The 21,221-nt window shown below is 49.9% G+C and overlaps 1 protein-coding gene across 1 annotated transcript; it reads right to left on the bottom strand.

Annotated features, from left to right (window-relative positions):
* Positions 1–6,435: 6,435 nt before the first annotated feature.
* On the bottom strand, positions 6,436–20,507 carry LOXL4 (lysyl oxidase like 4). Its single transcript, XM_077349417.1, has 15 exons — positions 20,281–20,507; positions 18,529–18,824; positions 17,034–17,218; positions 15,539–15,744; positions 13,550–13,588; positions 12,542–12,758; positions 11,272–11,455; positions 10,431–10,585; positions 9,871–10,038; positions 9,449–9,611; positions 8,853–9,096; positions 8,230–8,345; positions 7,683–7,819; positions 7,334–7,445; positions 6,436–7,210 (listed from the first exon to the last, which is right to left on the bottom strand). The coding sequence occupies exons 2-15, from the start codon at positions 18,752–18,754 to the stop codon at positions 7,140–7,142; spliced, it is 2,223 nt and encodes a 740-aa protein (XP_077205532.1). The 5' UTR covers positions 18,755–18,824; positions 20,281–20,507; the 3' UTR covers positions 6,436–7,139.
* Positions 20,508–21,221: the final 714 nt, after the last annotated feature.

Below are 21,221 nucleotides of genomic sequence, written 5' to 3'. Positions count from 1 at the left end.
ATGTATATAAGTTTTCCTTCTTGTTTAGTGTTCATGTGCTAAGTAAAGAGTAGTTTGTTTAGAGGTGAAGTCTACATTTCTTTACTGAATCCATGGATTTAGCAGCCACCTGCTTGGCTCCTACCCTAATCATCTTCAGTGCTGGGTGACTAGGGGGCGAACCTAGACTCCCAATAATTGGGTAGGTTGATAAAACTTGAAGAAATCCAGAAGGATGAGAAAATAAGTGTTTTGTTTTGAAATAAGTCTTTCATTTTTTAAAACATGCAGTAGAAGATTTTGTTTTCTTGGATCTTAAATTGCCTATGGGATGCTTAAGTATTAAAGCTGTTTCTGAAGAATAACACTTTAGAAGTGTGCCAAATTTTTTGTTTGAAAATGTCATTTCATGTTTTCTCCCACCTCTGGGTTTCCCCCCTTTTCGTCTAGTTAGTGGTGCATGACCCACTTCAGATTGCTTTTAGGCATCTTGGTAAGAACAAATTTGGAGAATTTCTGTCTGACCTATGCTGCCTAGAGTAATATTGCCAGAGTCCATTAAAAATGTTCCTTGGCTTCAACATGAAATGAATGAATATTGTGTGGAGGCCAGTCACTAGGAATGAAAATTACTGGCAGAGGTTTTCCTTCACAGAAAGGAATGTTCTGCCTGAATTCTGAACTTAACTGAAATCTGAAATCAAATCAAGTTGAATTGATGAACCATCGAATACCTGACATTCCCTCAGATGTTTGGAATCTTATCCTTAGAATCAAAATTTGCCTTGCCTATGTCAGAACTGAGCTGGTTCCAACCTGAAAGAAAAGGGGCAGAAAGTTCTCTTTAACTTTTCCTCTTATAGAGTCCCCTGAATCTATTGTCTTTGGATAAAGAGCCTGGGCCCTTGCCACCTGATGGTTAATCTGTGTCATTCATTCTTGCATTCAGTTTGATCTTGAGGGCATTTCCACACCATCAGTTTATCTAGTATTTGGTGCACACAGTCTGCACTTGTTTCCCTAAGGTTGCATTTCTGTTGCAATGCAGCTGCATTTCCCAAGCACAAAGCCACATTATTATATATCTGGGGCAAATGCAGTTTCCCCTGCCTTGTTCCCTGAACTAGAGACCTTGCTGTTGCAATAGCCCTGTGGCCACATGGATACTGTTCTAGGGAATTCTTGACTCTTTGTGATATAGCTCAAAGTGAACAATGCCATTCCCCTTTACCTATGCAGTACTAGCGTTGTAAGAGGTTTTTTTAATTGTGAACTGTTTTTTTAATTGTGAACTGAATGCTGTCCCCTGTAGGATGTGTGAGGATGGGAACATCTTCATATCTTTGAATGATCATCTACAAAGTCAGCCATCCTGATGTTTTATGAACATTTTTAGTTTCATTGGTGTGTTTAAAATTGTTTGAGTGTGCAGCCTTCTTGCTCTGAGAATGAGCAACAGCATGGCTGCGCTGAGTGGCTGTTTCACCCACCTACCCACCCACACAAACAAATCTTTTTGGTGTGGAAGAGATGCTGCTCATGTTGGAGCTAACAAAGGACATGTGCATACTTCACATACAATTAAAAATTTTGTAGGCAACTAATTTAGCTTATTGTCAGTAAAAGTATCTAAAATTTTAAGGTGCACAGTTTTAATACCAGAGAACTTTAATTCCTTCTGATTCTATGCATATTTAAGGCAAGGGTAAAGAAAGTAGTTCTTCTCTTTAGTAGGAGATATTGTCTGCAACTTGAGGTATTATTTATAAGGAACTGGCAAATGGAAATTCAGAGTGTTAAAATGCAAATTGGAAAGTAAGATTGCAGGAGGGAGATATATTTAGTATCAGGGGAAAACACTCAGAGTGAGCAGAGCAGAAACAAGCAGGTAATGTGTAAGAGGCCAGAACAGGGAAGATGGAGAAGAATTCTTGCTGGAGGAAAAAACGTGAAGGAATTTGTTGAGACTGGAATGGCATCTGCCTTAGTAAGTTAAAAGCAGACCCCTTCTGTGAGATACAGATTATAAGGGGGGAAAGCAACGTGGGAAGAGTGACCAAAATGAGGAGCAAAGGTGAAAAGACAAATGTCTATCACTTCTCTGCTCCAGTTTGAATGAGGACCGCAAATTCATCACTAAAGGAGAAACAAGATTAGGGAGATGGTCTTATGGGAGTTCTAGATACATAGAAAAGAGAATATGTAAAGTTAAAATAGGGCGGGGTTGGGGGGTGGGGAGGCAAATCCTTTGGGGCCAGTTCAGGTAGGAAGGACTGCCAACCAGCAAGTGGGGCCTGGAAATCTCCCAGAATTACAAATGATCTCCATCCTACACATAGCACTTCTCCTGGAGAAAATGGCTCCTTTGGTTGGATTCTGCAGCATTATGCACCACCACCCCTAGGCTCTGCTCCCAAATCTCCATGAATTATCCCAGCCTCGAGCTGTCAACCCTATGAGGTGGCTGACCTAAGAAGAGAGATGCAGCAAGAACTGGCCTCAATAGGAGAGTGGAAAAGAAAATGCTATAACATGGGATTTCTTTTAGATTCCAAAGAGAGAAGAAGACAGTAGTGACACGGCAGGACCAGTGCAGCTGGTAACTGGGTAGGCCTGAGAGATAGAAGTTTACAATAGAAGTAAATGGATAGAAGCACCTTAAAGAAAAATCAGGAAGTTGTAATCAAAACTAAACAATATGTGTCTGAACTAGAAGGCAAAAGCAACTCTGACCAATATTGCAGAGAGAGAAACAGTCCCCATCACATCCAGAAATAGACTTAAACTGCTTCCAGAATCCAAACAGATGATTTATTTTTCCTAATTTTAGAACTATCACAACATACATAACTCTGCAGCATTGCTGGCTGGATGCTTGTTAATAGAGAATTTCTATTGATGCCTAGCAGTTTCATCAATACGCTCCAGCATTTTTAAAAAGGTATGTCTGACTTCCTAAAAGAAATCCTTGAAGTCTGGCAGGCCTTCTCAGCAATAAATTCCTTAGTACTGGAGCCACAAGTGGAGGGCCCAGCTGCATCTCCCCAAACATTTTTACTACCCTAGCAATACGGGGAATGAACAAAGTCTCTCCTACCAATTTAAGGGTGAGGTAATTTAGAATGAATTTGGGTAAGGCAAGATGAAGAGGAGGCTCTGAGTAGGGAACTGGAGATTAATAGGGAGGTACAAGAAAAGAGAGGAACACAGACAGAAGACCATTATAAATTGAACTTGAGGTTCCCAGCCTGGAAACAGTTGGAAATTTGAGTTTTAATTGCTGGGGTTAAGAGCGAGTGTTGAATGCAATAAAGTTACATCATCCCCACAAACTTGGTATTAGACTTAGATGTACTAGGAATTCAAACCAAGTGACCAGTGAAATAAATCTGGTAAGTTTACAATTCCAGAGAAAGAAATATTATAAAGAACAATCATTGGTAAATGGGGAAAGGATGAGTAAGCACATCAGATGTCCTTTCAAAATTGCAACAGAGAGGGGAAGCTTTTGGATTAAATGACTGTTAGCAAGAGCTGGTGAATGTAGCTCCAATGGTGAAAGTGGATCCTGGAGTGCAGAGTGTCAAGAGCGAGAAGGTGGGAAGAAAAAAAGAAAGGGAGGAGGCTTGTGGGGGCAAGGAAAAGGGAGTTTTCACAGGATCAACAAAACGATGGTGTACTTGAAAATACAGGATGAGTACTTGTTGAATAAAAGCCATGGAGAGAAGCTCTGGCTATTGTTAAGAGAACAAGGATGTGAGTTGAGTGTGGTTGGGAGAAGGAACCAAGTGGATGCCAAAGACCATTTTAGGACTAAGCTACATGACGGGTTAGAGGTCCATGACTCTTAACACATGCCTTCTGGATTGGTGGTCAGAGCAGCAAGGAGGAGAGGACCTATCTCCCATGTCCCTCATTAATACTGACATCTACTCATTTGAGCCCTACTGTGTGTGTGGAGGGCGACAGACACTGGTCTTTTGGTCAGGATGTTGTCCTCCCTTATTGCAGCCGCATGCTGGGAGGGGGAAAATACTTTTTGGGGCTTACTTTCCATACTGGGCAATCCAGTCAGAGACTCTTAACATTGTATGTAATCTGCCCCTCAGTGACTGGCATGGAGAAAAGAAAAACCACTGGTTGAATAGAATGAGAAGTAGTATTGGATTCCTCTTATATTTCAGCAAATCATCAAGGTTCTAGTCCCTCTTTCTCTGTTGTAATAGCTATTTTCCTTCTGAAATGTCTTTACCCAAACAACTCAACATATAAAAATGCCACAGGAAATTCTACAGGAGAGCATCACTGGGTCGTAAGCTAAGCACTGGCTTCATAATTCCTATGTCTATGGGCTCAACACTGAGCTCAGAGATCGAGGTTGCTAGGTATTATGTGGAATTTTGGGAACATTTCTGGGTGGTCAATGAAACCAGTTGCTGAATGTAGTCTGGACCATTTCCCCACAGTTGATCTTGCTGAGAAAATGTATCCTTTTGTTTTAGTTTTGCTTTATCCATCATTACTCCAGTTCATTTTGGGTTTCAGTTCTGCCTGTGTGTTAATGCTCTTTCCTGTAAAGAAGGGGAAGTGATAGCAGATGGAAGGTCTATTTTAAAACAAAACAGCAGAGCATGCTGGCAAGGGATACTAAATCCTGTTCCTTCTTGTGCTTTACTCTACCTTATGAAGCATTTTTCTCCCGGCTGAGTTCTGATACCAGAAGACAGGAGAAAAATGGCTGCTGTGACATTAATAAGTTCAAATTAGATAAGATCTTTGAAATTTAGTATTGCATCCTTTTTCATTACTGAGCTCTTGCTGTTTATCTGGTTTAGTTCTTCCTTTCATAGGGATAGGGAACATTTGTTCCTTTCCTCCTTCTGCAGAAGTCTTTGTGCTTTCCAGTTCTCTTTTCTCTACTGCAGACATACTGTTATGCTTATCATGGGATGGGGTAGCATGACTAGTTTCTGTATCCGTCCTCCACCTTCAGCATTCTAGAGCTGCCCTACTTAATACCTATTGGCAGGTTTGGCTAGATGGAAGAGCTAGGGCCATTGTTTTCAGGCTGTATTCAGGGGAGCACCAAGAATCACCACCTTAGCTGTAGTGATTACTTTCCAACTACCTCAGGTCTTCTGCAGTCTAGGGTGGCATGGGTATGTTAACAATGGGGAAATAATTCGCAGGAGGTTGGCCGTTTGCAAACTGCTCAACTAGTGGAAGCTCTCTCTGCCTTCTGTGTTTGTGGGTGACTTCCCAATTCAGTGAGATGGAGGAAAGTCATGATAGGCTGTTCTGAGGGAGAAGGAAGTGAACACCAGCATGCCCAAGAGGTTGCCTCATCGGAGGTTGCTGATCTGACAAAACAGCTGGAATGCAGGGAGAGGGCACAGGAAGCCCTCAGGAAGCCCTTTTAAGCACACAGGTATGTCTGCATTTACATCTTCCTATGTATGTGTCTTTGTAAAAGCTTATCTAGATATATCAGGGCCTTATCAAGCAAGGCTCTGTCTCCCCCCCCCCCCCCCCGTTCCTTTCCATCTGCTGCCATGCTCTGTGGGGCTTGGAGCAAATGCGTATGTTCCTGCAGTGGCTTTTGCTGTGGGGCCCCAAACCAAAATGAACTTTAAGACCAGGCTGGCTTTGGATCTGGCTTGCTACTTCATCAGTGCTTTGGGTGCATACTGATGTGTTTTGTGGGTCTGGAACAGGGGGAGAGAGATGCCCACGGAATTCAGCAGCAAGGCAGAGGGCAACAGGGCAGGCACAGAGGAAAGCCTGGTCTTGGCACAACTCCGCTGTGGTGCTGGGATCGATAAGGCCGCAGGGTCTTGGCTTTTGCTGCAGGCAGGCATCAATCACTCCCGCCCATTCCTCTTCATTCCTTGACACAGGCCAGGGGGCTGCCCCCTCCCCAACCTCCAGTGCCTGATGGATTGCAAGCGGTGCTGTCCGTCTGCCATTTATCCAGACTCTGCTGCTGATGGAAGGAGCACTGCACTGCTTCCCCTGGCTTCCTTTTGCATTATGCTAAGGTTGTCCCTGTGGCCAAGCGTCAGACCCCCCCCCCTCCCATCCTTAAGCAGGCAGCCGCAGATTCGCTCCCTTCTCGAGGTGCTATCCAGGAAGGCTGTGTGTTCTTCTTTATTCGCTAGCTGCTCCACTGCATTGCTCAGTCCCATGCAGCTGAAAGGCCCCGTGCCTTGGACAGGACTGAATTGCATCTACGGCTACTCCTGGCTCCCTTTCCCTCTATTTTTACTCTCGGGAGCGGGCTTTTCATCCTGGCCACTCTGCTGGATTTGCTGCTTTATCTCACAGGAAGAATTCCACGCCCTCAAGAAGCCAGTGCAGAAAGGGGGCTTCTGCACACACCTGTGTATCTTCACTCTTCCATTCACCTTTGGAAGCCACACAGCTTGGTTCAAAAAGCCTTTATTTGACAGGATCAGCTCAATGAAATATGAAAGGTGGAAACACTTTTTTCTGCTTTCTATTGATAAAGGGTTACTGTGACCCCTCCCTGAGGTGGGCAACTGACCCTATGTGTGGGGGTTATTTTTGTTATTTTGTTATTTTTGTTCACAGTTCGTTCCATTTCTTGGGTTCATGGATATCGCTGCTCATAAAAGGTAGGTGAGTTTTCTGGACCAGTGAATAGATCCTTAGGTGGGGGGAGAGGCTTGGTGGGTGGGGTGAAATGGGGATCAAGTTGAACCGTGGTCCTGAGTTCCAGTTCCCCAGCACGAGGGGCAGGTTGAGGTAGCTTTTCTGGGGTGGGCTGTTGTGACCACAAGGACTGTGCCACTTCCTTGGCAGGCTACTCCCTTGCCTGGGCCTTGGGTCCTCAGTAGCCCCCCTCCCCCCATTTCAGCCTCAAGTCTGTCCATGGCTGCCAACCTCAATAAATTAAAGAAACAGAGCAGGCTGGGCTTAAACAAGCAGACAAAGAGGCAACAGGCACAGCTAGGAACTTTGGCCTTGGATGTTGTTGCTGAGTGTCACCCCTAAGGTGGTGATTCAGAGGGACATACAGATAACCTTTCAGCCTACTGTAGTTCTGCCTGCTTGACAGTGTCAGCCAGTTCCATTGTCAGGATGCTGTAAGTCTGTCCACAAGGCCCTGCAGGGGCCGTCAGGCCTTGGGCCCATCTGCCTCACACAAGGTTGCTGGTCAGCCTCTGCTGTGCCTCTTCATCCCATTCTATGTTGGCACCATACGCATCACCTGTGAGAGAGAGGGATGAACAAAGGAACAAGTTCTGGTTGAGGAACTCATCAGAGCAGGGGAATGACAGCAGTCCACAGTTTCTCTTCTCACCTAAACCCAGGTTTCTTCCCACTTTCTCACCTGTATGGCACCCATGCAGCCAAATGCGGTGTCCGTCATACTGACACTGGCAGCGAAGGACATTGTTGGAGAAATCTGATTCTGCTACCTCATGCTTTGGATTCACAACCACCTGGAAGGGGGGGGGGAGTCAGAAGGGAGAGGAGTTACTGGGTATACAGTCAAAGGGCCTCTGGGATAGAAACATTTGATACCCCTTTCTGTTCCAGACTGGACAGGATTTTGTTGTATCCAGCAGTTCAACCTCTGTAGAAACCAGTAAAAGGCCAAAGTGAGGGCCATTCCCCCCTGCCGGCAGCATCCATGGCAAACCGTTGGCCTCGCCCTGCAGCCCCCTTCCCGGTCTTACCTGAAATGTGTAACTTCCAGGTGCCACGTCAGTGATGTCCACCCACTGGCAGTCAATGTCGTGTCTGTATGTGTCCCAGCAACCTGCGCTGACACCCTGCTCTCCAAAGTTGGCACAGGCAAAGCGCCGCTGCAGTCCTGTACAAAGAGGATAACAGCATTGCGGAGCTGTCAGGACAGCAGGTGTGGAAGAACCGGTCTGACCCTTCCTTTCTCTTCAAGGGTCCCTCTGCTTGCAGAGGTTGGTGCGTTCTTGTCTCTCGGAGCACCGGCCAAAGGGGAAGTAGTCTAGTACGGGAACAGGCCTTATCGTGCCAGACGAGGACCCAGCTTCCAACCCTCACTCTGCCATGAGGCTTGTGGGGGTGACCCTGGACCAGTTGTTCTACTAGAATTGTCTCGAGGGTAAAATGGAGGGGAGAACAATGCTGCAAACTGCTTTGGGACCCCAGGTGGGAGAAAAGTGGGGTCTAAACGTCTAACTTGTGGACCCTGATAGGGGGGTGGAAAGATGGCATGAAATCACTGCATTGTCGCTGCTCCCTTACCATCTGGGCAGTTGGTGTCCTCCAGACAGAAGCTGGCCTTGTGTCCTTCAGCCACCTTGGAGCCATTGAGCGTCAACAAGTCATAGTGGGTGAAAACCTCAATGCTGTGGTAGTGTCTGTGGGGGAAATGGAAGTCAGAGAGGGAAAAGCAGAAATTGGGAAGAAGTGGGCTGAAAAGGAGCCAGACGTGATCCCTTTTGATGGGGCAGCGAAGGAATCCGCAGAGCGGGAAGGTTAGGTGGGGCTCTCAGCTCAGTGACTATTATAGCTCTGCATCTAAGCTTTCACATAATGACAACTCTGATGTGAATGTTGCTATTTTCCCTGCTGCTGCTGCAGCAAAATGAGCTCCTACCACAAAAGAATTTGCAAGGGTGGAATGCTGGTTCGTGGGCCATGTGAGCCTCTTCTCACAAGGAAAGGAAGCATCTGGGGTGGGGAGGAGGCAGTCTGGACCGCAACGTAAATAGACACAGGCAGGAAAAAGGAACTTCAACAACAGGTTGCTGGCATCCAGCTTTCTGCCCCCAAGTGGGCATGTACACCACAGGGCATCAGCATTCCTCAAATAATTTTGGCACCAGCAGCCCTGGGCATGCTGTGTAACAAAAGGTGCCCTCTACCTGTGGCATTGGTGCCAGATCCATGCATGGCGCCCAGTTTTGGGCAGGAAGTCAGCCCGGCCTAGGTTGTGGATCTGTGAGGAGAAGCGCAGCAGGCGCCGGTGACCATAGGGCCAGTGCATGTGATCCGCAGAGGCAGAAAGGCAGCCTTCCTCATGAGCACAATACAGCATGTCCAATGGGCGATCCTCTAGATAAGCTGTCTCTTGTACCAGCTGGGCATTCATCACCAGATCTGGGGCACCTGCAGGGAGAAGCAAGAGTCCAAAGTTATACAAAGGATGCAACAGCTAACCACTTCCACTCATGCAGTGCAAGCCTGCCCAAATGAACGGGTGAGGGGGATGGGGGGGTGGGCATGCATGGTGGGAAAACCTCAGCAGGCTGATGAACCAGACTTTTCTCATACAACCTCCTAAGTCCTCCACAAGTTGCTTCCATGTTGGCCTTAAGTTTTGAACTCATACTGTTTTGAACTCTCACAAGTCCATCATGTCTTGACTTAACATGTGGCAAACTCCTGCTTCATATGATTGCCATCTGCCCCCCTGGATTACTAGTTCCTAGCCTTCCCCTGCTGGTCCATTTCTACTCACTGCTAGTGCAGGTGACTCCTGCAGCAAAACGGCCCCCTCCAGATGGGCAGTGTACAGGCCCATGATGCTGGCACTGCAGGATGGAGAGTTCAGTGCCTTTACAGCGCACACCACTTAGTACCACTTCAGCGGCATCAGAATTGCCCTGCCAGTACCACGTCTCCTGCAAAGAGAATAAAAGAAGCTGAACTGGGCCAAAACTCACAAAGAGGTTCAAGCTCAGATCCTGAGTGTCAAACTCACGTCAAAGCTTCAATGTTTCACTTCAGACCCCTCCCCAACCCATCCAGTTCTCAGGTCTTGGACAGAAAAGCCCTGCCTTCTCCCAGCAGCTCCAGTCTATGACTGGGCAAGCCAACCATGCCTGTGTCAGCTGCATTGTTAAGGCACAACCAACCGCAAGGATTGGGGCAAGCACTCACCTGGAGAGCATGACTAGCGAAGCCAAGCCCCATCTGGCGACACACAACCATGGCCTCCTTGAGTCCCCAGTGTTCCCCACACACGGCACCCCAGCGTGAGGTCCTTCCCCTGGGAACTAGGATTTCCACTACTCCTTCTTCTGGACTGCGACCACCAGCCAGACGTACCTGAAAAGTGGGGAAATGGCTTGATTGGGCAGAGCAAATAAAAATGTGGTGTGAAGAAGGCATGGAGTACCTCTACTTGAGGCAACAGTAGCACCCACCTGGTTTCAGAGAAGCAAGATTCACGTTCCACAAAGAACCAGAAGTCTACCCTGGGCTCTTCTGCCACTTGGTTTGACTCCAGTGACTAAAGATTTCCTTCACTGTCAAAAGTCCTGCATGGCTTTGAGAATATAAGGTCTCTAGCAGCCTCCCAGTCAGCCCTACACTCAGGCTCAGGTAGTGGTACTTTCTCAGGTACTCTTCCATTACCTGGGCCCCCCAGAAAAGAACCGGGACCTCTCTTTACATGACTCATTCCTTGTGTGTGGTATGATTGAAGAATTGGGTCTCACCTGTTGACGGGCAGCTGTCTGAGGCACATTACAGCGGACAGCAGCATCAGCTTCATGCCGGCACCCACTCTGGGTCGCTTCTTGGAAGCTGCACTCTAGCAGGGAACGCTCGTAGCCCCTGCACTTCACTCTCGTCAGGTGGATGGGACCCAGGCCTGAAAAATATTGCCCAATAGGGTCACTCCTTTTGCATTGCGGTTCTCTCTCTTTCTTCCACCCACCACGGCTGGTCCATCCTTAACCCAGCATCACTTTTGCCTGGCTCCACCACCACCCCTCTTCTGCACCCATCCCCAGATCCCCTTTATCTTATCTTTTCCCATCCCACATTCGTACTTCCCAGAGCACCGCAAGCTATTCAGTCTCCGATGTAAACCCGAAAGGCCTCCAGAAGAGTTGTGAATAGATCTGCACTGCAGATTGTGTCAGGGGGGATATGTCAGCCCCACTGAGTGCATGGAGGAGTTGGAGGGGGAAGCTGTTGTTTGCCTTGCTGTGCAGGGAGGAGCAGGACTGCTTGTCTGTTTCCCCAGTGGAGTCACGAGCAGCTCCAGCAAATCACTCCCAGTGACGAAAACGGGACAGGAGGGAAAGACTGTCCTCTGCTCCTACCATGGCTGCACTTGAAACAATAACAATACGTTTCAAAGCTGGCCATGCATCTTCCGCATTCATATGGCGGATGATTCCGTGGAACATTTCGAAAGGTTCCCCACCAGCGTCTCCTGCCAAGAACAGGCAGCCTTTTCTGCAGCCCCTTCCTTGTATGGCACTTGGCCAAGTTCCCTGTCCCTGCTCCAGCCATCCCTCATGATCCCCACAGATGCCCCTCTCCACTCACCCTGGCCCAGCTGGGCCCCAGGAAGAGCTTCTTGTGCTGTCCCGTATCCCAGCTGCCGACACGCCACGCTGGCAGCTGTGAGGTCCCAGCCGTCGTCACAGACCGTGCCCCACTGGCCGTTCAGCAACACTTCCACGCGTCCTTCACCTGCTCGTGCCCCTGCACGGAGGCGCACTGGGGGCTGCTGCATGGGTGAAGAGACAGACCAGTGGCAAAGGCAGAAGAAGGCACTCCTGCTGCTCATGGGTGTGCCAGGATGACCGAGGTGTGCCTAGCCTTCCCCACAGGCAGGGGGGTCAGGGGCATGGATGCCCTTGCCTTTGTCCCAATAGCATCACCCCTGGCGGATTCTGGAACTCCAAGCACAACCAGGGCTTAAGTCCTCAAGATGAGGGAGGGCTATGTATGGCACAGACTTTGCAAGCAGAGAGCTCCGGAGCAGAAGAGACACTGGAAAAGGGATTTCTCCACCTGAGACCCAAACAGCTGCTGTCATCAATCAGAGGTGACAAAACTGAGCCAGATGGACCAATGACTTGAGGTGGCGTAAGGGAGCTTCATGGGTACTTTTGCCATATTTAATAAAAATAATAAACTTTAATTTTATATCCTGCCCTTCCAAGGTACCTCAGGGCAGTTAACAGCATGATTTAAAACAGGGGTAGTCAAACTGCGGCCCTCCAGATGTCCATGGACTACAATTCCCAGAAGCCCCTGCCAGCGAATGCTGGCAGGGGCTTCTGGGAATTGTCGTCCATGGACATCTGGAGGGCCGCAGTTTGACTACCCCTGCTTTAAAACAATCTCATAATAAAATCAAAATATTAACATTAAAACACATTTATAAATTCCAGTATCCCCCACCTGATTTGAGCTGAGGGGTGTTGAGATCCTTGGAGGGCAGATCTTTCCTTTGTTTCAGCACTGAGGCCAGCACTTTTTAATGGCCTATTTGGGCCTTGACTGTAGGCCTGGTGGAACAGCTCTGCCTTTCAGGCCCTGAGGACCTGGTTGAGGTCTCACAGGGCCCTGATCTCTTTCAGCAGAGTGTTCCACTAGGTCGGGCCCAAGGCTGAAAAGGCCCTGGCCAAGGCCAATCTCACCTCCCTTGGGCCAGGGATTCTAAGCAGGTCTTGGTCAGATGATCTTAAAGCTCTTGGTGGGGGGCATAGTGGAAGGGTGATCTCACAGATACGCCAGTCTCTGACTGAATAGGCCTTTAAAGGTTAGTCCACCCCTTGTCTGGAATATATATGTATATATAATTTACCTTTTTGGGCTGGGTAGGGCCAGACAGCCTGGCTTTCTTAGGCTGGAATTCAGGGCCAGGTATACAGCTGATCAAGGTGTGCATGCCATGGGGACAGGCAGGCTGATGCTGAGCCTTTGGGGTCATGTGCAGCCTGCATTCCCCCAGATGGGCTTCTGTGCCTTGACAATTGATCCGGTGGATCCAGAATGTGTTCTTTGAGCTCAGATTCTTTAGACTGCAAAACAAGGACTGGAGTTGGTTGTGGGCTGGGGGGAGGGTGGCATTCCACTGTGGAGTGTGGAGAATTTATTGCTAAGATTCATGGGGAGCAACCAGAACATCAGCCAGCTGAAGGGGGACAATGAGTGAATCTCCATTAACCACAACTCATTTCTGGCTGTGGCTTACAACAGACTAAGGTTGTCAACCTGCAGGTGGGGCCTGGAGTTCTCCCGGGATTATAACTGCTTTCTAGACCACAGAGATTGGTAGCCCTGGAGAAAACAGTTTCTTTGGAAGGGGAGTTCTGTGGTGTAGCACACCTCCACCTTTAGGATCCACCCCAACCTCTCCAGGAATTTCCCAACACAGAGTGGACAACCCTGTTTCAGACCCTTCCCTCTAGAGCAGGGGTAGTCAAACTGCAGCCCTCCAGATGTCATAGAATCATAGATTTGGAAGGGGCCACACAGGCCATCTAGTCCAACCCCCTGCTCAACGCACGATCAGCCCTAAGCATCCTGAAGCATCCAAGAAAAGTGTGTATCCAACCTTTGCTTGAAGACTGCCAGTGTAGTCCATGTCCATGGACTACAATTCCCATGAGCCCCTGCTAGCGTCCATGGACACCTGGGGGGCCGCAGTTTGACTACCCCTGCTCTAGACCTTCTGCATGCAGTCCAGGACTCCCCATCCCTAGCAACAAGGTTTCTAGCCTGAATCTAGGCCAGCCTGCCCTCTGGGGAGGATGCCCATTCGGCTCCTGCATGTTGCCGGGTGAAAGCACAAGGTCAGCCAGCTCCTCACCTGGACCTTGGGTCCTTCAGCTTCTGGTTCCAGAGTTTCCTGGAAGGGCAAGAAGTCAAGAAGAATGGCAACGACAGGGTCAATACTCCACGCAAGCATCTGAGAGCCAGTGAGCTGGATTTGCACAGGCTCAAGGGAGCATTTTGGTTCTGGCATTTTTAAAAAGCTGATAATGCATTAGGAACACTTATTTTAATAGGTTAATATAGACAGTGGTTCAATAGCATTCCTCTGTGCCCACCCCCACCCCCCAACTGGGAAACATGATAGCACCACACACAGCGAGTCGCTCAAGATCGTTTTCCAAAGCACTCCCCCCGCCCCAACACACACTGCACTCTTCAGGACCTGAACTGACGTGTCCACACGCAAACCCTACAGCTGAGGGAAGTTTTGGAGAAGTTGTCTGAAGTGCCCAGCAAGTGTGTTGCCTGGGGAACAGAAGGGAGGGCCCTGAGTGGGGCCGTGGGGCCACTCAGCCCACCTCTGAAGTAGCCATTTCCTCCGGGGGGGGGGCTGATCTCCATAGTCCTGAAATCAGATGGAACTGGGAGAACTCCGGGTCACACCCGGAGGTTGGAAAGCTTAAGTACGGTGTCATGGTTAGCCTGTCAGACTAGAATCTGTGAGGACTGAGTGGAGGAGAACAATGGAAATTGCTTTGTGGCCCCATTGGGGAGAAGAGTGAGGTAGAAATTAAGTCAATGGCAACCCGGCCTTCCCGTCCAAAGGGATGTGTGTCGGCAAGCAGATGGGCTGGCCAGGCCAAGCCAGTGCTGTGGGCCTCCTGAGCTAAACCACCATCCACGTGAGGTCAGGGAAGGCAGGTCTCCCTCTGTCCCTGCCTCACTTGAGCTGCAAGAACTCTGTGGCTCTTGAGTGCTGAGGCCCAGGGCCAGAAACAGCAGGTTCTTCTTCTCCCTGGGCCAGCCACCACTCTCCTCTGTAATTACCCCGCTGCGGTCTGGCTGATCTCCATGGGAAGATGGCCCTGGCACCCACACCTGCTCATTGCAGGGCTGTATTTAGAGAGAGAGAGAATGCTGGGTGGGGTGGAGCAAACAGGGCTGCCAGAGTGGGAGTAGGCGAGGACTCACACAAGAGTTGTGCGGATGGGGCTGGCCTCTTATGAGAAACTCAGAGGAGTCTGGCGGCAAGACCAAACATGGGCCAAAGATCTGTGATCAGATCCTCAGAGACGTATTTTAGCTGTACAAAGCAGACATGATGTGGGGCAAGAATATGGACTGTACCACAGCACTGGTATCAGAAAAGGTAGATTAATTCCTCTCCCTGGCTATTTTATCTCCTGCTTTAGGACAAGAAAGAAGGCAGATACCCTCATTGTGACTGTCTTTTTCCCTCCTGGGGCTTAAAGCAGCTGTGAGGGGATCAAGGGTTTTTTCCAAAACAATGCCGGGGGTTAAGAGAATCTCTCATTTCTGACCATTGGGCCTTGGATCCATGGTCTTTCTGCCCTCCTGCTTTCTGCAGTTCAAATTCACAGGAGTCAGATTCGGGTGAGGTGCCATGCTGTTCTGTAGCAACAGTACAAAGTTCAAGTCCAGTGGCACCTTTAAGACCAGCAGAGTTCATTTCTAGCTTTCATTGACATACTCATGAAAACGTACACCCAGAATTAAAATGTGTTGGTCTTTAAAATTTCACTGGTCTTAAAGGTGCATGCACACAAAAGCTTATACCCAGAATTAAAATCTGCTAGCCTTAAAGGTGCCACTGGACTCAAACTTTGCACAGTAGGGATCAATTATCAAATTTCTTAGACATCACATGTAGGTTGGCCCTTGGGGTAATAAAGCACTGGACAACAGGATCCATTCATGAACATTCATGCAGATGCAAAGCACATACTGTGTATGCACCCAATGCTTTTCTGGAGCTTATGTTCAAGTGCACACTCATGCAGTCATCCAGTTTCCACTGCTCTATCGCATGGCAATGTGCCCTTCTGCAAATAACAGCTCTTACTTGTAGAATCCTGTGGCAACTCGTCCTTCGTGGGGGAAGCCCAACATTCCACAGACAACTCGAGTGTTGTTGCGAGTCCAGCCAGCATCACAGACCTGGCGCCAGCGCCCATGGAGTTTTACCTCCACCGCACCTTCTGTGACGGGAGAACTCAGCTTGGCTCGGGCCAGTATTGGCTTGATCCGTACTTCTTCCACTTTCCAGCCCTGCCCAAGAATAAGTAGGCATGTGAGTTAATATCCCCATACACAGGTGCTAGAAGGCCGTGAAACAAAGATAAAGCAGCAGCCCTGGCAAGGAGGGAGACCTTGGGCATCTGTAGTGCATGGCATGACAGTGCAAAGTCAGAATAGTTTGAAATGACAATGAGCCTCATGTCATCTTATTCCAGAAGGTAGTTGTACTTTCCTGTTACAGTCAAATGGAGACAGGCCCTGTAGCACTTTATAGATGCAGCTGTATGTAAAGCAAACCCCTTTAAACAGGAGGTCTCCTCCTCTGGGTTTCTGTCATCCCAGTGCATAGGTGAATGTCACTAGGAAGATCTAGGATCCAAAACATTACTGATCCAAATTAAGCAGTTTATTGGAAGGCACTATTATATGATACACCTCAAGAGCAAAACTGCATGTGGTCTTCAAATGAATGGTAAAAGGCATGGATATAGAAACACAATGTATACACCCACTGTGAGCAATACAGGATACATAAACAGGCAGAGCATAAGGGAGGGGGGGGGGAGAGTCACAAATCTATAGTACAATGCTAAACCTTTCCTCATAGAGACCACACCAGGCAGTGGAGAAAGGAAGTGTGATCCATTGTGCGTTCCAAATTCACTTGAAGGAAATAGGGTTGCAATCAGGAGGGCAAGCTGGATGCATGACGACGAGTCTGGATATTAAAATGCTAATTGCCACCCTACCACTCTCCAGGCCTTCTAGTTACTGTTCAGTTGACTAGCAAACGAAATCAGTTGCTGGGGGGAGGGTGGCATCCTGGCAAAAGAATGGGCTCTGCAGAGGTGCCCTTCATGCCAGACAACTGGAAAGTAGCAACTGCCACTCCAGTGTTTAAGAAGGGATCCAATTGGGATCAGTTGGTCAGCTGGCCTAACGTCTGTTTCAGATAAACTGCTATTAAAGGGGGAATTATTAAGCACACTGAGAAGCAAAGTCTGCTCAGGGGAAATCAGCAGGGCTTCTGCAGTGGGAAGTCCTGCCTCACTGACTTTTGGAGCTCTTTGAGCAGGTTAGCAAGTGTGTAGATAAGGGTGATCCAGTAGATGTTATATACATTTATGATGTTGGCCCTATATACTTTGAATTGGAAGTTAGACCAGAAAACCAGTTCCATTTTAGACCAGAAGTGCTCATAAGAAGTGCTGCCTTTTTCACCTCTAATAGTTCCTCGACCAAGGCCTGTAAGTCCAATATCAAATTAATCTCTAATAATGAGGATCAGGCAGCATTCCTGCCTCATGATGGGTCCTGACCTGGTGCTGGACGCGTGGAACAAGTCCTTGGGCAGCAGGGTTGTGTCGAGGTCGATGTAAACCTGTGCACACCACTCCGCTGTCCTCATTGTGGTTACAGTCGCTCACACCCCAGCCATTGGATCCACATTCGGCCAGGGAGCTTTCAGTGCCAGAGCAGCGCAGGTTATCCAGCCAAATGGGGCCTGAGAAGATACATGAAGGAGTAGAGACAGAAAGTCTTCTCTACTGGCGGTTGTGTCCCCCCAACCCCAGTAGGTGCCAAATATTCTATTTGCTTAGGGAAATCAAAGCCAGCTACAAACGTTTTCCCCCACAGCTCAGTTATTATTGGGAGTGTGCATATCACACCTATTCAGTCATTCCCTTGTACTGAGTGCATTATATTTCTACTTACGTAATTTGAACGATTGATAGTTTAACATATCATGGTTAAGACTTATGCCTTGTTCAGATTTCTGCAGTGCCAGCCCTATTACATTGCTTATTAGATGTCTAATCCTATATATTGAATTGGGTCACACTGTGCAATCTGCCTGGAGTCTTGCTGAGAAAGATAGCCATTTATACAATCTCTGCTTTCACAGAAGACTAATCATTGGACTGGTGCATTTTGAAAAACCAACACCTGAGAATCTGCCTTGTGAAATAAAACCAATCCTCCTAAGGAAAATAGAGGGGGATCCTTTTTTAGGCTCTCATGCTGAGCCTCCATGAGATATTTGGAGACCTGAAGGAATGATTTGATCAAAGGGAAAAGGCATAATGGAGGTAAAGTGGCCTGAACATGCATGCCAAGCAGCTAGGTCTAGCATTTCACAGTCCCTTGATGTGGATACAAGCACATTTCATTACTAGTTTGCATGCCTCTGGTGCAATACCAGGTTGGCAGCTTTTTATCCCTGGCAAGGCATCTGGCACTAAAACAAAGTTAATGCATATCCTTAAGGAGGGAATTCCCACTAATAGACTGTTGGCAGCATGTTTGCCTTACCCTGAAGGCATCCCTTGCTGGGAGAGATTCTGCTAAGGTATGCAAAACTTAGCTTCACCCCCTCCCACTGCCGCTTGCCTCTGTGGCAGTAAAAAGACAAAGCAGCCCATAGGAGGGGGTGAGGGAGACCATGTTCCAAGTGCCCAGGAAGACAAGCAAGTTGTGAGTCACCGCTGGGTCTAGGACCAGTGTGGAGGGCCCAAGGAAAGCTTTGTGGACCTGTGGGGGTTCTCAAGAGCCCCCTATAAAGTTGTCTATTGAATAGCTGCTTGGGATTGCTGCCATCACCCCAAGCCTCAACCCCATATGCTAAATGCAGGGGGTGATGGGGAAAATGCACTGGGCACATGGATGGAAGCTCTTCTTATTAGTACTGAAAGGTCCCACGCAGAGTGTTTTCCTCCAAAAGAGGCCCTGAGAATCAAAGAGCTTTCAAGTCCCACTGGGAAGTGGAACGGCCATTGTCCCTTCCTCTGGTGCCCCATTGCGGCCCTTCCTTACCTTCTCCTGGCCCATACTTGGCACTGTGGGCCCAGTTCACAGCCAGCTCGTAGCCCAGCTCCCGACATGCCACGCTCGCAGAAACCATGTTGAAGTCATCATCGCAGACGGTGCCCCACTGCCCATTGTACAGCACTTCCAGCCGGCCTTCGCCCTCTTGGCTCCTGGGCCCCACCAGCCGCAGCTCGATGCGTGGCCGCTGCGTCCCGCCTGGGCAGCCTGACATAGCAGGAGGAAGGAGATAAGAGGGTAGCCTGCCACAGAGAGCATCCCTGAGCCAACGCTGGTAGAGGCACCTGAGGAGCAGAAGGAATCGTGTCAAAAGCAATAGACCTTTCGGGAGGGAGGGAGGCTCAGCAGAACTGCCCAACATAAGGAGGGAAAGCAAAGACCCAGTTTTGAGATGAGAACATGGGGTAATCCTTCTGGGGATCTTGGATCCCCAAAAGTTACGGAACAGGGAGGGAAACTGCAAACAGGGGAGAACTAGAGAAATCAATTCTGAATCCTGACAAATCAGCCTCTTTGCTTCTCTGAGGAGGAGGAGGAGGAGGAGGAGAAGAAGAAGAGTTTTTATACTCTGCTTTTCATTACCCAAAGGAGTATCTAAGCCGCTTACAATCACCTTCCCTTCCTCTGCCCACAACAGACACCTTGTGAGGTGGGTGGGGCTGAGAGAGCTCTGACAGGACTGCTCTGTGAGAACAGCGCTACCAGCTGGCTGCATGTGGAGGAGCAGGGAATCAAACCTGCCTCTCCAGATGAGAAGCTGCCACTCTTAACCACTACACCATGCAGCCTTACACTGAATCAGGAGGAGTATTTTCAGGTGCTCAAGCAAATAGAAGGAATAATACAATATCTATTTCTAAATTTATTTATACCCCATTTCCCCACACAGTGAATACCCAGGGCCCCACAAGGTCACTATTGTCCATGCAGACAGGGAGCAGCTCTGATGTGGACTCAGGCGGAAAACTGTCACCTCACCTTCCCCCTGTCCCTTTCTGGAGCTGCCAGAGGTTGGAACCGGGACTTTCTGCATGGCAGGCAGATGCTCAGCCACTGACCCACACCCCCCTCACTTACAACATCCTCCTCCCCTCTGCAGCTTTATCCTCACAGCAGCCACCTCAGGAGCCTGAAAAAGCCTGATGGCTCCAAGATCATCCAGCACGGGGTGGGGACTTGAGCTGTGGCGACTTCCCATGGTGTAACGGTCCAAGTGCCAGATCAGAATCTGGGAGATCCGGATTCAAATTCCAGCTCTGTTGTGGAACTCACTCCCTGACTTTGGTCTAACCTCAGGCTAACCGAAGGAGCCCAGGATTGTTATTGTGAAGTTAAATTGAGGCCCTAAGTGCTCCTTGGGAAGAGGAGTGGAGTTAAAATACGGGAACAAACCAAGTTGCCCTCCACTCACTCTAACACGGCGCTCAACGCCAAGCTCTGCGGCCTGGCCTCCCTGCACCCTGCCCCCCCCCTCCGGGGTGGGGATCGCTCCAAGCCCTGGAGGCTGTTTGTGCCTGACCGCTCTGCTCCACTTGCGGGGGGCCTTGGCGGTGGCGGCTCCGTCTCGCCTCGCCTCCCGTCGGGGCTCCTCCGAAGCCCCCACTGAACTCCGCTCCTCGACGCCGTCGGGGTTTCGGGGCGGGGGCGCAGTGTATCCCCCTCCGGCTGCTCTCCTGCGGGGGGAGGTCCCAATCCCAACCGCCTGGGAAGGCTCGACGACAGCTAGCCCTCCTTACTCACCCGCCGGCTCGAGGGGACGGCAGGCGGGCGGGCAGAGCCCCGGGAGACGAGGCTGGGTGGGGGCGTCGGAGGCGCGGGCCCAGGACGAGCGAGGGGGTCGCGATGCGGCCACCGCAGAGGGCCTCCTCCGGCAGCAGGTGGGCAGTCCGGCCAGGCGGCGCGCGGCGCAGGCGAAGATGAGCCAGCCCTGGCCCCGGCGGCGCTGCTGCTGCTGCTGCTGCTGCTGCTGCTGCTGCTGCTGCTGCGGTCCTCGTCGGCGTCGTCGGCGTCCTTCCCTCTGCCCGGTGGCCGAGCCCTGCCCGCCTTTTTATCCCAGCAGCCGCCCCTCCCTGGCCCCGGCGGGCGGGGGGCGGGGGTTGCTCCCCCCGAGGGCCAGGGACGAGGAAGCCACCTCTTTCCTGGCCGCTGTCCTGGGAATGCCGCAACCCGGCAGGAGGCGGGGGGGGGGGGGGACGACGACTTTCCACCTGTCCCGCAGCCGCCGGGGGAGGCCCGCGAGGAGGAGTCCTCTGCCTGAGCCTCCTGGGCTGGCCACGGATTCGGGGGCCGGCGGCGCCTGTTCAGAGGGGCAGCAGGGGGCTCCATGCCCAAGGAGCTCTCGGCACACCCAGACTGGACAGGAGATGGATGATGGGGGGGTGGGGGGGGCGGTGCTGGGCCAACAGCGGGCTTTCCAAGAAGGGTGTGGGAGTGGGGTCAGCCACTGGGGGTTGCCTCTGCTGCCCTTGGACGACTGTCTTGGTTTCCGGATCACAATTCAGATTCGGACCTGAAATCAACCTTCCCCCACACGCACAGACGCCACACTTGCCCCTTCGGCACCCGTGGAGTGGAGGCTGTTTTCACTTCTTTCGCCGACTGCACATGTGGACTTGGGTGACTTCCACAATCAGTCCTGAGAAGTCGCATTTTGGCTGTGCCATCTCAAAACGGGTGAATCA

Source organism: Paroedura picta, chromosome 8 (assembly GCF_049243985.1).
Source record: "Paroedura picta isolate Pp20150507F chromosome 8, Ppicta_v3.0, whole genome shotgun sequence".
NCBI classification, from domain to species: Eukaryota; Metazoa; Chordata; class Lepidosauria; order Squamata; family Gekkonidae; genus Paroedura; species Paroedura picta.
This window is presented reverse-complemented; position numbering and strand designations above follow the sequence as displayed.